Raw genomic sequence first — 18805 nt, 5'->3', positions numbered from 1 at the left:
TTATCATAAGGGCACAGCCTTCTGGTCTCGCTGTAGAAAGACTGGTGATTAGAAATGTACTTTGTTTTGCTGCAGATGGGAATTCCTAGTGTATCAATTGATTGCTGGTAGGTGGCCCAGATGATAGCTTCTCTTAAATCTGTAACTTTTGGATGCCTCTGACTTGAGGTTTTCTATATGATGCTTTTCAATAGGGATAGATCCTATAAAAGATATTCTTGGAAGCCAGACAAAAACACCTAAATCTCAATTTCTCTATGTAAATGGGAATTCATCAACAAATACTTAGCACCAACAATGAGCAATTACTGTTCTAGGAGCTGAAAATAGAAGTAAAATATACAAACAAACCAAATGATGCCATAATAGTTTGATATACTATTTATTTATTTAGTTATTAATATGGATAGCCTATTCAACATTACAGATGTTTTTCAAAACCTATAATAAAATATAGTCCACTATCCAGCCCAGAAGAAGACAATAAACAAGATCATTCTTACAGTAAGTGTAGCATAAGCACTCACAATAATCGTTCCTTTTCTGGACATCAAAGGGAACAAAGTTTCTTTACCTCCACTGAGGTTTTAATTTTCTTGAATTATAACTGTTTCTGAGTCAAAAGTCCAACTTCAATCACTCCATAGATATGTGCAGCATCTCCCATTGGACAGGAAAGAGCTTCTGTCACCCCGGGCAGCCCATTCTACTGTCCTGCAGTCCTTCCATATTGGAGCCCATCATCGTACCTTTCAGCCAGTATTTGTCAAACTTGTGCATGGGGACAAGACAGGTATGTCACAAGGATCTTTTGATTTACAAAGATTGTGTTTCAAAGTTCTAAAAACCCATTTGGTGGTAGTAGTGGCAGTGAAGAATACACTATATTTCGCCAAGAGGGTCTTCTCATCTCTTGGGTCTTGGCGTTGTCACCTTTTCTGATAGCTTTAAGATCTATTGCAGTTCTCTGTGGCAAATGGAGGTGGGACACTCTAACAGCTACTTGGTATGAGGCCATCTGCAGAATGAACTGGACTGGCTACTATGGCTTTTATAACCTGCTTCCTTTCTTTAGTATAGACAAACTTCTTTCTTAATCTTTTATTCTATGTACTGCTACTTCTATTTTCTTAATCATGTTTCCTATGTCCTGCTAGTTTTACTAGAAGGTTTAAAAGGATTATAACAGGGGAAATGTCTTACTTTCAAGCTGAATGATGAAAAACAGCCAAGAAAAACCAAAAAACCGCCCAAAAGAACTACCCTCCAATGAACTATACTCAATTTCCTTAGGTGAAAACAAATGCCAAGTGACTTTTAAAGACAAGTGTTGGACGACGCTGATTAATTGATAGAAGAAGTGCTGAGGTCAAACTATATCAGATTCTAAAATATAGAGAAAAAAAAAAGATGTACTTAGTGTAAAATAGATTCTTCAGCCCCTTAGTTTCATGCTGAAAACCACAAATGTTTTCAATATCAGGCTACTGATGATAGCCAATTAAATATGAAATTTAAAAACCTCAGGGAAGTCTTGCCAAGTTTGTGGCAATTTCAAGAGTCTACATAGTTAAGAAGAAGGAGAAACCATAGGGTAAAGAGTGAGAGCACTGGATTTTATTTAACTCTAGGTACCATGGTTTGACATTAGTAAGTAAGACTAATGAATGAGCAGCCATACAGTTTTTTGGTCACTGTGCTTCCCAAGCACCAAAAAATGGAGCTATTTTTACTATTCAATTCCATCTTTAATAAGCTAGACAGATCCTGCTGCATTCTTGTTTGTTTCTAATTTACCAGTACATTATTATGTAGTTTACCAAGTGTGAGGAGCAAGTCATTATGTAGTACCAAGTTTACATCATCATAGGACTACAACATGCACATTCTACTTAATGTAGCTCAAGCAACAGGAATACAAGAGAACAGTTATGGGGTGGAGACTTGTTTTTGACAAATTCATGTTCACACTAACTATGGGTTTAGAAATCTTATTGGGCAGGTACCTACAGCAGTTCTTCAATTGGTACGGGAACATTACACGCATGCACAAGTGATATGGAAGAAAATGAAGCAGAAGAGGCAGCTGGATGGGAGGACAAGGGAAATCAGAGGTGGGATGATGCTGTGTGTCAGGGAAGGGCAGTTCTCAGCTTTCCACAGTAAGTCTCTGCTCTGTGAGAGAGGCCTGTTGGGCAACACTTTTGTTCTCATGACTGCGAAGTTTGGATACAACATCTAGAAAGGCCAAATCCTGGACTTCCTTGTGTAGAGATTCTGGAAGACAAAAAAACAAGATAACAGAGATGCTTCTATTAAACTGTTCTAATCTTACTATACAGTCTATCCAATACATATACCCAAAATGTTTATTTAGATAATATTTTGAAAAAACTGTAGTAGCCTAGAAATGCTAAGACACTTTTAAAGACAAGTGGGCACAGCAGTAGCCTAAAAATGTCTTCTTTATAGATGTGTTATAAAAAAATCAAAGGAACTTTACTTGCCATATTTATACATAGATAAATGTCAAGTTCTATAGTCTAAGTTTGATTAGGGTAATGAGTTATAATGAAACACAGCTCATTGTATGATCTCAAGTTTCAGTTATATACCCCTTGACTCTATCATCAGTTCAAATATGAAGTCGATGACTTAAAAAAAATCTCAGATCTGTTTCAAATTAATTTTGTGGCAAATGAATAGGTTGTACTTCACATCCCTTCAACAAATTTCTGTGTCAACAGGCTTCCCTTTTTTATTCCTGATCATCCTCTTTCTGGCTTTCTTGCTCTATTTAACCTCAATTACAGGAAAATACAAGGCTCTTCTTAAGACTTTGAGACTGCAAATGAGAAGACTAAGGTCTAGTAAGTTTAATGTAATCAGCATTCCTTAAATTGATATATTTACATTAAAAAGACGAGGTCTTATTGTAAATAATGTTTTTAATAGAAATAGAAAAACACATCCTAAAATACAGATGGAATTTCAAAGGACTCTCAATATCTAAAACAATCTCAAAAAAGAACAAAGTTTGAGGTCTCACACTTTCTAATTTAAAACCTGTTATAAATCTATAATAAATCAGTGTGGTGCTGTCTTTATATCATATAGATAGGTTGCCATATACACACCCACACCCCAACAGAATAAAGCAGAGATCCCAGAAATAAACCCTCATATATGTAGACAAAATATTTTTGACAAAGATGTCAAGACCATTCAATGATGAAAGGACAGTTTTTTCAACAAATGGTGCTGGTAAAATTGGAGAGCCACAAGCCCTTATATACAAAAGTTAAATTTAAGAACTAAAACTGTTAAGACTTAAAATAGAAAGGGAAATGACATTGGACTTAGCAAGGATGACCTTGGATATGCATGAAAAAACACAGGCAACAAAAGGAAAAACAGATATACTGGACTTCATCAAAATTAGGAACTTCTGTGTACCAAAGTATACTACCAATAGAGTGAAAAGGCAACCCACAGAATGGAAGAAAACATTTGCAAATGATATATCCAATAAAAGATTAATATCCTAAACATACAAAGAACCTTTTCAACTCAACACAAAATGACCCTATTAAAAAATGGGCAAAGGACTTGAATAGACATGCCCCAAAGAAGAAAAACAAATGGGTAATGAACACATGAAAAGATCCCCAATGTCACTAATTGTTAAGGAAATGCAAATCAAAAGCACAATTTGATACCACCTCAGACTCCTCAGGATGGCTATTATAGAAAAAACAAAACAATAAATGGTAGAATGTAGAGAAATTGAAACCCATGTGCATTGCTTGTAGGAATGTAATATGGTGCAGCCCCTGTGGGTGATGGTTTCCCCCAAAATTAAACTTGGCATTACTGTATGATTTAGCAATTCCATTTCTGTGTATATACCCAAAATAACTAAAAGCAGGGCCTGAAAAAGATATTAGTGCACCAGCGTTTTCATAGTGGCATTATTTACAATAGCCCAAAGGTGTAAATAACCCAAATGTCCATTGATGGATGAATGAATAAACAAAATGTAATACATGTATACAATGGAAAATTATTCAGCCTTAAGAAGAATGAAATTCTGACACAGGTTACAACATGGGTGAGCTTGGAGACATTATGCTAAGTGAAATAAGCCAGACCAAAAAAAACAAAAACAAAACACTGCATGATTCCACTTATGTAAGGTACCTAGAGTAATAAAATTCTCAGAGACAGAAGACAGAATGGTAGATGCCAAAAGCTGGGGGATGGGTGATTGGTGACATATTTTAACGAGTACTGGGTTTTAGTTTGGGAAAAACAATGGTGGTGATGGTTGTATAACAGTGTGAATGTACTACTCTGCCAATACACTGTACATTTAAAAATGGTTATAATGGTAAACTTTATGTATATAATAATCTCAATAGCAGAGTCTCTGCAAGGGAACAAGACATAAAGAACTACCAAATGGGAATTATAGGACCCAAAACTATAGTACTTGAAATAAAAACTTACTGGATAATTTTGAATCAGAGTGGAGTAGAATGGAGGGGATAAAAGAAATCAGTGAACTTTAACAACAACAGAAATTACCCAATTTGAACAAGAGAGATAAAAATCTGGGAAAAATTTAATGAAATATTCAGGGGCTTGTGGGATATAACTAAAGATCTCACGTTCCTGCCACTAGAGACCTGGAAGGAAAGGAGAAATAGGGTAGGAATGAAAAAGTACCTGAAGAAATATGGTTAAAAAAACTTTACAAGTTTAGCAAAAGACATAAGCCTACCATGAAGGTGAGAAAACTTGAAACAGAATAAACCCCAAAAAAATCCATGCCAAAACACATCATGGTCAAACTTGAATATTAAAGACCCCTCCCCCCCCCCCCCAAAAAAAACCCCAACCCTTGAAATGACACCTTACCAACAAGGGAAAAAAATAACACGAAGGCTGAATTTTTCTTAAACTATGGAGGCCAGAAGAAAGTGGCACATTTTTCAAGTGTTGAGAGAAAAGAACTGTCAACCCAGAATTCTATACCCAGAGAAAATATTTTTCACAAAAAGGGGAAATGAAGACATTCTAAAATAACAGAAAACAAAGAAAATTTGTCACTAGTAGACTTAACCCAAAAGAATGGCTAAAGTAGTTTCTCTAAATAGAAGGAAAATGTTTTTAAAAAAAAGAAAAGGAACCTTGGAACATAAAGAAGGAAAACAACACATATAGCAAAGATGTAAATAAATAGAACAGACTTTCTTTCTCTTGAGTTTTCTGAATTATATTTGAAGGTTGAAAACAAAAGTTGTAACAATGTCTAAATGCTGTTGTAAATATATAAGAGGAATATCTTAGATAATTATAAATGAGAGAGGGTAATGAAACTAAATGTTCAAGCAATCAACAAGAAGCCATGAATGAGAAACAAACAGAAAATAAAAAAAATTAAACTGCAGACATAAGCCATAACATCAGTCATTACATAAATGTAAATGGACTAAATACACAATTAAAAGAGACTGACAGAGTAGATTAAAGCACATAACCTAACAATACACTGTACTTCAAATATAATGATAAAGCAGATGGAAACTAAAAGGGTGGGAAAAGATCCCGTGAATGTTATTCAAAAGAAAGTAGAAGTAGCTATATTAATATCAGATAAAGTAGACTTCAAAGCCAAAAAATTACCAGAGATGGAGAGGAACATTACATAACGATAGAAATGTCAATCCACCAGGAAGACACAGTAATCCTAAAGGTGTGTGTATCTACCAAAAGAGCTAAATAATATGGGAAGCAAAAATTGACAGAATTAAAAGGAGAAATAGATAAATCCACCATTATTTTTGGAGATTTCAACACCCCTATCTCAACAACAGACAGAACAATTAGAATATCAAAATAATATAGCAAACTCAATTCCACTACCATCAACCAAAAGGATCTGACATTTTAAAGAACACTCCACCCAATAAACAGGATATACACTCTTTTCAGTGTCCATGGAACATATACCAAGATATGCCTATGATTTCTTGACCAAATCCCTTAGCTAATATCATGATACACAAAATCAGAACTTGTTCTTTATATGAAATATTTGAGTTGATGAAACAGGTATTATTTTTTTAACACTGATTTTTGACTATTTGCTATATGATACTTTCATTTTAATCTTTTTGAAATATTTTCAAGTAATCCTATATCCTCCATAAACTAATTTCTAATGTTCTTAAAATCCAAAGCCACCATTTACGACTATTCTATATTTAATGTCAACCATATGTTGATAGATGTAAAATGATAGAAGAAATATTTACCAGATCCCATGAGAGCACAAATCAGGACCATGGAATTGTATTTGATTTCAGGAGCACTTCTCTCATCTGCTAGCAGTCTGTGTAAAATCTGTACAAGTTTAGCACTTTCTAGATCTTTCTCAGCAGTGCCTAGAATATGAAACAAAGTATCAGTTATGACCACTGTTTACGAGCCTGGTGCAATGTGGCTAAACATCGATTCCCTTTCTAGAAACTGACCACATAAAACCCTCCAAAAGGGACTGATTAAATTAAATAACAATGACTGAGAGATAGAATATTAAATTTAGACCTTATTTAAAAAATAGAGTTAAGAATTCAGATATTTCAGGAGTTTAAGCTTAAAATTTAGCTTTACAATATTCCTTTTGAGGCAATTAAAAATCTTTATTTTGGAAAATGTTAAACACATACAAAAGTAGAAAAGAATACATAGTGATACATTACTATTATGTCCAAACATGTTCATCTAGCTCTAGATTCATTCACCTACTTTCACCGATCCCAAATTATTTTGGAGAAAATCCTAAAAATGACATGGCTTCTTTCATATGTATTTAGGTATGTATCTTTAAGAAATGAAGTCTCTTAGTGCAACTCCTATCAAAATACCAGCAGATTTTCTGTAGAAAATCGCTAAGTTTATACTAAAATTTATATGGAAAGCCACAGGCCCTAGAATCTTGATAAAGAAGTAATAAAGTGGGGGGAATTTTCTACCTGATATTAAGGCTCACTATATAGCACAGTTATCAAAGCAATGTGGTCTTGGTGGAGAGACAGAGAATTTAACAGAGAACCCCAGAAATAGACCCAGAGTGATTTTTGACAAAGGTACAATATCAATTCAGGGAAGGCAAGATAGCCTCTGCAAGAAACATTGACCTAAACCACACACCCTGTACAGATATTAACTCAAAATGGATTATAGACGTAAGTAGAAAATGTAAAACTATAAAACTTTTGGAATATATAAAAAATTTTCAACTCAATAGTTAAAAATTAGAAAATGAGCAAAGAGGGAGGTGTCATAATGGCAGAGGAGCATGGAAATTCTCTGCTTCTTTCATCCCTGAAATGAAGCTCAATCAGCACCAAACCATTTTGCACACCTAGAAAATTGAGCTGAGGACTAACACAACAATCTGCATAACTAGAGCCACAGAACTCAGCAGGTAAGCAGTGCAGAGAGGTGAACTGGGGGAGAAAGAAGTCATGGAGGGTAGGGAGCTGTTTTTGTTTGCAGAGACAGGGTGAAGACAGGGGGGAAAAGTACAGGAAAAGCACTCCCCCCAAAAGCCTCTAGAAAGAAAGAGAAAGAGTGGAAATACCCACAAAGAACTGAACAATAAAGGGAAAAAGGAGAGGGTTTCAATACCATTAAGACTCTATAAATAGGGGAGCACAGAGTTGGAACTCCACAGCTTGATACCTGGTGGGGCTCTGGTGGGAAGGATGAATCCCTAGAAGCAGACAGTGAGGTCTGAAGGGTCCTTGGGCCACACGGGGAGAAGCAGTTCCCCTGCCAGGAGGACATTTGGTAGAGGCCGTGAAACCTCCCCACAGGCAAAAGTCCCAGTGGACCCTAGATTATAGACAAGTTTGCTGGTGTTGGAAAAAGGATGCTAGGGTGCAGTGAAGCCTGGAGCCAGATATGTGTTATGATTTCCCTTAGTCCCTGGATCGCTGCTGTTACACCATCATGCAAAATTTTTCTGGGGTGGGCTGGCACCCGGACACAGTCTCTGAAGTGGTGTGCTTGTGGGAGCATTTCTGGCCTGCCGGCCGGCACCCAGCCATTGCTTGGTGACACCCTCCCCTAGAGGGTCAGAGTGGGTTCAAGCCGCAGGGCCATTAGAAGTGAGGGGTTTGGAAACACAGAAACATCTGAGATAAAATTTGGGAGGGAGGTGCTGCTTAGCAGGCTAATGGCTTGGTGGTGGACAGTGAAGAAGCGGAAGTGGATGGAAGCTGGAGACAAAGGAGGGATGCTTGACAGCCAGTTGGAAAGAGCACAGCTCTGATGCTAGAACCTGGCAAGCTGGGTGATTCCCCTGCACAAGTGTATACACGCATATGCACACCACACCAATCCACCCCAGTAAGCTAAGCAGCGACACCTAGTGGAGAATGGAGCCATTACACCAAGCCCCATCCAATTGTGCCAACCAAGCCCTAGAGGATGACCACAAATTTCTCCCCCTACTTAGTGTATGGACTATAAAATGCTTCACAGTTTGACTTCTAGGGGAAACTAGATGTAATTTCATTCTGTTGACTGGTCCATCTATTCATATTTTGTCTTTTCTTATTCATGAATAGAGAAAGAGAAAAAAATTATTTTTATTTTGTTTTATAAAAAAGATTTTTAAAAATTTTTGACGATATTTTTATTATTTTTTGTAGTCTACTTCATTTTGTCCTATGTTATTGTATACATTTTTGAATGTTTTCTTTTTTTTCCTTTTCTTTATTTTCCCTTCTCTATTTTACCAAGCTATTTTCAACAAACCACACCAAAATACATCTAGGACCTAGCTTCCTTTACTTGATTTGTGTGTATGTTTTTATTCTTTTTCTTCCTCCAAAATGATGAAACAAAGGAATTCACCCCAAAAGAAAGAACACGAAGAAATGACAGCCAGGGACTTAACACAGATACAAGCAAGATGTCTGAACCAGAATTTAGAATCAGGAATACTAGCTGGGGTTGAAAAAAGCATAGAATTGTTTCCTGCGGAGATAAAAGAAGTAAAATCTAGTCAGGACAAGATTAAAAATGCAGTAACTGAGATGCAATCTCGAATGGATGTCACAGTGGCAAGAATGGATGTAGCAGAGCAGCAAGCTAGCAATATAGAAGACAAACTTATGGAGAATAATGAAGCAGAAAAAAGAGGGAAATAAGGCAAAAAAGCACACTATAAGAATTAGAGAACTCAGTGATGGATTAAAAAGGAATAACATCCGAATCATAGGGGCCCTAGAAACTGAAGAGAGATAAAAATGCGTAGAAGGTTTATGTGAGCAAATCATAGCAGAAAACATTCCTAACCTGGGGGAAAAAAAGACATCAAAATCTAGGAAGCACAGAGAACTCCCATTAGATTCAACAAAAACCAACCATCAACAAGGCAATCAGAGTCAAATTTATAAAATACACAGACAAGAAAAGAATGATGAAAGCAGCAAGGGGAAAAAACTCCTTAACCCTATATGGGGCAAACAGCTCAGGTTTGCAACAGACCTATCAACAGAAACTTGGCAGGTCATAAAGGAATGGCAGGATATATTCAACATGCTGAATCAGAAAATTATGCAGCCAAGAATTCTTTATCCAGCAAGACTGTCATTCAAAATAGAAGGAGAGAGAGTTTCCCAGACAAACAAAAACTAAAGGAGTTTGTGACCACTAAACCAGCCCTGCAAGAAATTTTAAGAGGGACTCTCTGAGGGGAGAAAAGATAAAATAAAACAAAAACGACCAAAAGCAACAAAGACTAGAAAGGACCAGAGAATACCACCAGAAACTCCAACTCTAGAGGCAATACAATGGTAATACGTTCATATCTTTCAGTACTCACCCTAAATGTAAAAGGACTAAACACTCCAATAAAAAGAGATAGGGTAATAGAATGGATAAGAAAATAAGATCCATCTATATGCTGTTTATGAGAGACCCATTTTAGACATAAGAACACCTTCAGATTGAAAGTAAGGGGATGGAGAACCATCTATCATGCTAACAGTCATCAAAAGAAAGCTGGAGTACCCATACTTATATCAGACAAATTAGGTTTTAAAATAGAGTGTAACTAGAGATGAAGAAGGGCATTATATCATAATTAAGGGATCTACTCACCACGAAGATCTAACAATTGTAAACATTTATGCCCCAACATAAATAAATGGCACCAAAATATATAAATCAACTAATCGGAAACATAAAGAAACTCACTGAAATAATACCATAATAGTAGAGGACTACAATACTTCACTTACAACAACGGACAGATCATCTAAGCAGAAAATCAATAAGGAAACAATGACACACTGGACCGGACTTATCCTGAAGCAGCAGAATACACATTCTTCTCTAGAGCACATGGAACATTCTCCAGAATAGATCACATACAGGGACACAAATCAGCCCTCAACAAGTACAAAAAGATCCAGATGATACCATGCATATTTTCAGACCAGAACACTGTGAAACTAGAAATCAATCACAAGAAAAATTTTGGAAAGACCATGAATACTTGGAAACTGAAGAACATCCTACTAAAGAATGAATGAGTTAGCCAAAAAGCTAAAGAGGAAACTAAAAAGTACATGGAAGCCAATGAAAATGATAACACCACAGCCCCAAACTGCAAAGGCAGTCATAAGAGGGAAGTATATGGTAATCCAGGCCTTCCTAAAGAAGGAAGAAAGGTCTCAGATACACAACTTAACCTTGCACCTTGAAGAGCTGGAGAAAGAACAGCAAATAAAACCCCAAGCCAGCAGAAGATGGGAAATAATAAAGATTAGAGCACAAATCAATGGTATCAAAATTAAAAAAAAAAATAGTAGGACAGATCAATGAAACCAAGAGCTGGTTCTTTGAAAGAATTAACAAAATTGATAACCCCCTAGCCAGTATGATCAAAAAGAAAAAGGAAAGAACCCAAATAAATAAAATCAAGAATGAAAGAGGGAAGATCACAACCAGCACTGCAGAAATATGAGTAATAGTAAGAGAGTATTATGAGAAATTATATGCCAATAAATTGGGCAATCTGGAAGAAATGGACAAATTCCTAGAAACATACAAACTACCAAAACTGAAAAAGGAAGAAATAGAAAATATGAACAGACCCATATCCACTACAGAAATTGAATTAGTAATCAAAAACCTCCCAAAAAACAAGAGTCCAGGGCCAGATGGCTATCCAGGGGAATTTTACTGAACACATAAAGAGGTGTTAACACCTATTCTTTTGAAGCTGTTCCAAAAAAACAGAAATAGCAGGAAAACTTCCAAACTCATTCTATGAGGCCAGCATTACTTTGATTCTAAAACCAAGTAAAGACCACTCTAGAAAAGAACTACAGATCAATTTCCTTGATGAACATGAATGCAACAATTCTCAACAAGATACTAGCCAATCAGATCCAACAATACATTAAAGGAATCACTCACCATGATCAAGTGGGATTTATACCTGGGATGCAGGGCTGGTTCAATATCCACAAATCACTCAACATCATACATCACATTAATAAAATAAAGGACAAGAACCACCTGATTCTCTCAATAGATTCAGAGAAAGCATTTGACAAAATAAAGCATTCTTTCTTGAGAAAAGCCCTCAAGAAAGTAGGGACAGAAGGATCATACCTCAAGACTACATAAGCCATATATAAAAGACCACTGCTAGTATCATCCTCAATGGCAAAAAATTGAGCATTTCCCCCTAAGATTAGGAAGAAGGCAGGGATGTCCACGCTCACCACTGTTATTTAACATAGCAATCAGACAACACAAAGGAATAAAAGGCATCCAAATGAACAAGGAGGAAGTCAAACTTTCACTCTTTGTAGACGAAATGATACTCTATATGGAAAACCCAAAAGATTCCACCAAAAACTGCTAGGACTGATCTACGAATCCAGCAAAGTCACAAGATATAAAATCAATGCACAGAAATTGGTTGCTTTACTATACACCAATAATGAAGCAACAGAAAGAGAAATCAAGGAAACGATCCCATTTACAATTGCACGAAAACCCATAAAATACCTAGGAATGAGACTAAGAGGGGAACAATCTATACACTGAAAACTAGAGAAAGCTTATGAAAGAAATTGAAGATGACACACAAAAAAATGGAAAAACAAATATTACTTTTGTTCACGCTCACGGATTGGAAGAACAAATATTGTTTACATGTCGATACTACCCCAAAGCAATCTACATATTCAAGGCAATCCCTATCAAAATAACACCAGCATTCTTTACAGAGCTAGAACAAACAATCCTAAAACTTGTATGGAACCAGAAAAGACCCGAATTGCCAAAGCAATCCTGAAAAAGCAAACCAGAGCTGGAGGCATCACAATCCTGGACATCAAGATATATTACAAAGCTGTAATCATCAAGACAGTATGGTATTGGCGCAAAAACAGACATTTAGATCAATGGAAGAGAACAGAGAGCCCAGAAATGGACCCACAAACATATGGCCAACTAATCTTTGACAAAGCAGGAAAGAATATCCAATGGAATAAAGACAGTCTCTTCAGCAAGTGGTGCTGGGAAAACTGGACAGCAACATGCAGAAGTATGAACCTGGACCACTTTCTTACACCATACACAAAAATAAACTCAAAATGGATGAAAGACCTAAATGTAAGACAGGAAACCATCAAAATCCTAGAGGAGAAAGGAGACAGCAACCTCTTTGACCTCAGCCAAACTTCTTACTCAACATGTCTCCAAAGGCAAGGGAAACAAAAGCAAAAATGAACTATTAGGACCTCATGAAGACAAAAAGCATCAGCACAGTGAAGGAAACAATCAGCAAAACTAAAAACCAACCACAAATGGGAGAAGGTATTTGTAAATGACTTATCAGATAAAGGGTTAGTATCCAAAATCTATAAAGAACTTATCAAACTCAATACCAAAAAACAAATGATTCAGTGAAGAAATGGGCAAAAGACATGAATAGACACTTTTCCAAAGAAGACATCCAGATGGCCAACCGACACATGAAAAAATGCTCAACATCACTCATCACCAGGGAAAATACAAATCAAAATCACAATGAGATACCACCTTACACCTGTCAGAATGGCTAACATTAACAACTTGGGCAACAACAGATGTTGGTGAGGATGCAGAGAAAGAGGATCTCTTTTGCATGTGGGAATACAAACTGGTGCAGCTGCTCTGGAAAACAATATGGAGGTTCCTCAAAAAATTAAAAATAGAACTACCCTACGACCCAGCAATTGTACTAGTAGGTATTTATCCAAAGGATATAGGTGTGCTGTTTTGAAAGAACACATGCACCCCAATGTTTATAGCAGCACTATTGACAATAGTCAAAGTATGGAAAGAGCCCAAATGACCACCGAAAGATGAATGGATAAACAAGATGTGGTATATGTATACACAATGGAGTATTACATGGCAATCAAAAAGAATGAAATCTTGCCATTTGCAACAATGTGGATGGAACTAGAGGGTATTATGCTAAGCGAAATAAGTCAGAGTAAGACAAATATCATATAACTTCACTCATATGAGGAATTTAAGATACAAAACAGATGAACATGGGGAAGGGAAGCAAAAATAATATAAAAACAGGGAGGGGGACAAAACATAAGAGACTCTTAAATATAGAGAACAAAATGAGGGGTTGTGGGTGGGGTGATGGCTAAATGGGCAAGGGTCATTGAGGAAGACACTTGTTGGCATGAACACTAGGTGTTACACACAGGGGATGAATCACTGGATTCTATTCCTGAAATCATTATTGCACTATATGCTAATTAAATTGGATGTAAATTAAAAAATAAATTTAAAAAAAATGAGCAAAAAATATCCATAGGTATTTCACCAAAGAATGTATACAGATGGCAAATAATGAACATCTTTTCATATGCTTTACCATCAGAAAAATGGAAAGTAAAACCATAATGAGATACTTTAACTACAGCTATCAGAGTGGTTAAAATAAAAAAGTGTCAACACCAAATATCTGGTGAGGATGTGGAGAGGACTAGATCACCTATATAGTGCTGGCAGGAATGTAGATGGTACAGTCATTCTGGAAAATAGTTTGACAGTTTCATAAAAAATTAAACCTGTAATTACCATATAACCTAGCAATTGCACTCCTAGACATATATACAAAGAAATGGATACAATGCTCACAAAAAAATTTACACATGAATATTTATAGTAGTTATTTATTTTTAAAAGCCCCAAACTGGAATCAGCCCAGATGTTTTTTGACAGGAATGGTTAAACAAATACTGGTATGTACCTACCATCGAACACTATTCAGCAATAAAAAAAATTATTGAGACTCAAACAAATTGGATGACTCTTTAGGAAATTATGGGAGACAATCCCAAATGGTCACATACTACATGATTCTATATATATAACATTTTAGAAATGAAGGGAAGATTAGTGGTTTCTAGGGATTAGAAGCAAGGTGAGGGGTAAGAGTAGGAGGTAGGTGAGTGTGGTTATAAGTGGAGGGATCCTTGTGGCATTAAGCCATTCAGTAGCTTGACTGTGGTGGTCGATACACAACCCTACACATCATAAAACTATATAGAACTTAACAAGCGCATACAAACGACTGGGGAAATCTGTGTAGGACTGGTAAATTAAATGAATAGTTAAAATATTGTTTATAGTTTTGCAAAATGTTACCATTGGGAGAAACTGGGCAAAGTATACAAGGGATCTCTGTAGTATTTTTTTTTAGTTTTACAAAACTGCATGTGAATTTATAATTAAATAAAAAGAAAAAAAAGACTCTTAAAGGTTGCTTTAATACTATTATCATACAAAAGATTTGCAATTCCTTAATCATATCAAACACTTGTAAGGAAACAAGGCTAGAAAAATATGGTTTTCAAAGTGGGTTGTGTATTAAAAACTATTATCTTAAGCCCAAGGAGCCTAGAAAACATTAGGTAACAATAAAAAAAGTATGTACTGCCTTTTATATAATTCTACGGTAAGGGGACCAGATTCAGGCAAATGCTCTGCTATCAGGAAGCGATGCAATTACAGCTTGTTTGGAAGATACTGGCACAAAACCAGATTCATCCCAGGCTGGGTGGTCAAGCCTATTCTGAAATTGCCCCATCACTTTAAACCATTTAAAATCATGCCATGAACCCAGTTTGGTATTCAATGTCCTCAATGATTCCCACCTTCATTCATCATAGCTCCTCCAACCTAACCCTCCAAGATGGTTGGACTTCTAGGCTGATTCCACCCAAACCCTGTGTTAAGTCATGACTAATCCAGGACTCAAAATGACCTCCAAAGCATCTCTAACTATAGGCCAAGTCACTGAGAATAAGCATATGTTTTCTTGAAGTGTTTTATCTTTAAAATTAAGAAAAATTTTACATCCTATTTATACCTGTGATTTTTTAAAAACTTTTAAAATTCAAAACCCTTTTAGATGAAAAAATCCAAATCTCTCACATCTAAACTCTGAGTAAATGTGACACTAGAGGAAGATATATGATGTTTATGTTTTGGCCGCTCCCTTAGGATAGGGGTTGGTGGGTCCACTTGCTCTTGTGTAGAATTATGGATATAAGTCATCACTGGGAATTAAGAGGTGATCAGTTAACAGTGTTTATCTAAATGGCTTTGACAGGACAAACCTACTAAGTCTATAGTCCTCCTTTGTGGAAGGCAGCCTCAGGCCTTAACCACAGGCATGTGACTGATTGTCCCCAGCTAACTATATCAGAGATTGGTTCCTGGGACAAAGGTTACTATCCATAAGCTAGATGCCTATGAACTAGCTTCTCAAGAAGAATTCTGACCAAGAGGGATGCTGTATACTAGACAGAAATTAACTAATTTAAACTCTGCTTTTACAGGATTCTGAATGTAAAACACACAGAAGACTGACCCAGAAGGTGAAAATTTAGAATGAGGGCAATACTGTAAAGCAATAGAAACCATGGTGATAGAAGGAGATAAGAGAATCAGTAGTAGAGATGGAAGAGAAGGTCTGGGTCACTGGAAGAGTAGCAGACTCTAAACCCGCTGTTGTGTTCTAAATAATGTTTCATTTCTCTGGGAGGCCTGCTGAAAATGTTTTCTGTATTCACTAAGTGCCTATAACTTGAAGTAACATTTAAGAGTCAAACTCTAAAAAAGAGTCAATGATTGGCCTAAAAATGTTACCGAAAGCAAAAGCTGTCGTGGCAATCTACAGAACATGATCTCCTATATTCTTAGCTCTAGGTCGCAGACACACACTAGCAAAAGGCTTCTAGTCAAGGTTTTGTCTGACTTCTATTCCACTCCTGTGCTTCATTTCATCCAAGATAAAAATAGGAGAAAATAAGTTTGACACTGGGGTACTTACCCAATTCTAAAGCTGCTATTAATGCCAAAGCAACAAGGGCTTCATTCTGCATTATTACATGTTCACTAGTTGCCATGGTAACTAGATGCTTGATGCCACCACTCTGTACAATGGTTTTAATTACATCCTACAATAAATAAATATCAAAGAATTATAAACTTTACTTTTAAACAGAAAGAAACTGCACTATAGTCAGTCAATTCATTGTTAAATTGAGTGGTTTCCTGACAGTGTCCTGTATGAATCATTACATTTAACCATATTTTTTTTTCTTCACAGAAGAAAAGGAAAAAGCTTTTAGCTTTAAATAAATTCATCAAAAGATGACAACTTAAATTACCCAGGTGGAAAAGACCATTGCAGTTCATAGCGAGGAATAGGGAGTCCCAGAAGCTACCAAAGAAATAAAAGTGTGATTGCCCCAAATGTTGCCTTACCATAGGATTAACAAAAGAGAGTAAGACTTGGAATAACAACAACAAAAAAAGTCCTTCCTTTTAAATATTTATTAAAGCACCAGGCAGTTGTTCCCCAGGTGATCCAGGTAAAGTCTCTTGTTTTTTTAAGCTTTTATGTCTTTGTTGGATCTGACAAAACTGGATTACATGCAAAGGGACTTGAGGAGAACTTACGTCAAAATTCTGTCTCCCTCGGGCACCTGGGTGGCTCAGTTGGTTGAACGTCCAACGTTGGCTCAGGTCATGATCTCAAGGTTCGTGGATTCAGGCCCTGCATCAGGTTCTATGCTGACAGCTCAGGGCCTGGAGCCTGCTTTGGATTCTGTGTCTCCCTCCCTCTGCTCCTCCCCACTTCGTGCTCATGTGCATGCGCTCTCTCAAAAATAAACATTAAAAAAAAAAATTGTTTCCCTCATTTCTCATGGTACCTATAGCTCTGTCTTCTCCAATGGCAAAGGAGACAGTGTGCTCCAGATTGAAAAAAGCCCAGTGCCAACATTGACCAAGGAAATTACAGAACCTCTCTGCATCTTGGTGACTTTTTCTATAATGCTGGAATAATGTGTTATCATATGTTTGTGTGATAATTACACGGTTATTACATAAAAAGAACATATAAGAATATATGGCAAAAGTTAGATTTTTAAAAATGGTCACGTTTATTTATTTTTTTGTTTTCATCTCAAAGTTTTGTTGCCTGAAAACTCTTGGCTTAAATATGATTTAGTGCAAAGTCTCAATTAGAGAATTTTTAAAAGTAATTTTCTTGGTTCTTACTACTTTCAGTCATTTGAAGTGCCAGATATTAAATACCCCATCTGCATTACCTTCAAGAGTATAAAACTACTGTAATTAGAAATATTTTTAAAATTAATCTGCTAAAATATTTGAAAAAGGGTTATTTTTATTTTTTTACTGTTTATTTTTGAGAGAGAGTGTGTGAGTAGGCAAGGGGCAGAGAGAGAGGAAGACACAGAATCTGAAACAGGCTCCAGGCTCTGAGCTGTCAGCACAGAGCCTGATGTGGGGCTCAAACTCACAAACCGTGAGATCATGGCCTGAGCCAAAGTCAGACGCTTAACCGATTGAGCCACCCAGGCACCCTGAAAAAGGTTTTTTGTTTTTTTTTTAATGGTTCCACCTTATATAAATTCTTAAGAAAACTATCTGTAATGTCTTTGCTTTGAGCCCAAACAACATTTAGAGATCAAACAATCTAAACTGATGGGGTCCTAGTACTGAGATTTTATGGTAGTTGTGTTCTAGCATCCAACAAGCTTTTTCTCATCAACCTCTTTTAGTAAGTGAAAAATGATCTTTTAAAATCTCTTCTAATGAAAAGAAAGCCTCTCAACACACTGCTTACTGGGTGGGCACTTTATTGAAACAGATATAAAATTCTTAAAATTAGTGAAGCATTTTATAAAAATCACAAAGGAATTTATTGAGTATAGACCACAAGAGATTCATAGACACACATGCAGTCACCTAATGAAGGTTCCTGGCCTATTATTTCATCCTTTATTTTGTGATTCACCCTGGAAAGTCTACTGTAGTAGAAGGGGCAGGTCATGAATGAAGAAGGAAACTGTATATCAGAAGCAAATAGCTCCCCCATAAGTTCAAGCATAGGTCCTTTTCCATCTCAGTTTTTTGAACAGATATTGAAGTTTTTTGTTTTTTTTTAAATCCCTTGCCCTCTCTCCTCCTACTTCAGTAAGTTTTACTGAGTAGGTCCGCTATGGAGTTACTGTGCCTGACAGAATGGGGGATAAAAGACAAATGAAGCATTGTACTTGTGTTATATGACAAAAGAGAATGATATTGATAGCTGCCCTCTATAGAGCAACCACTACACGCTGGACATTATACCGGGTAGCTTACAGATATTAGCATATTT

The 18805-nt window shown here is 36.3% G+C and overlaps 1 protein-coding gene across 5 annotated transcripts in view; it reads right to left on the bottom strand.

Moving 5' to 3' along the window:
- Positions 1 to 366: 366 nt before the first annotated feature.
- The window catches only part of RAP1GDS1 (Rap1 GTPase-GDP dissociation stimulator 1), a 167587-nt gene continuing 149148 nt past the window's right edge, over positions 367 to 18805 (bottom strand). For all 5 annotated transcript variants that reach the window (XM_060654592.3, XM_060654591.3, XM_060654593.3 and 2 more), the window contains 3 exons: positions 16448 to 16574; positions 6321 to 6449; positions 367 to 2277 (listed from right to left, as the gene is read on the bottom strand). In XM_060654592.3, the coding sequence (XP_060510575.1) occupies positions 2150 to 2277; positions 6321 to 6449; positions 16448 to 16574 (384 nt within the window). In that variant the 3' untranslated portion in view covers positions 367 to 2149. The remainder of the gene's footprint in view (positions 2278 to 6320; positions 6450 to 16447; positions 16575 to 18805) is intronic.

This window comes from Panthera onca, chromosome B1 (genome assembly GCF_046562875.1).
Source record: "Panthera onca isolate mPanOnc1 chromosome B1, mPanOnc1 haplotype 2, whole genome shotgun sequence".
NCBI classification, from domain to species: Eukaryota; Metazoa; Chordata; class Mammalia; order Carnivora; family Felidae; genus Panthera; species Panthera onca.
Note: the sequence above shows the minus strand (reverse complement) of the source record. Positions and strands in the feature narration are given on the sequence as shown.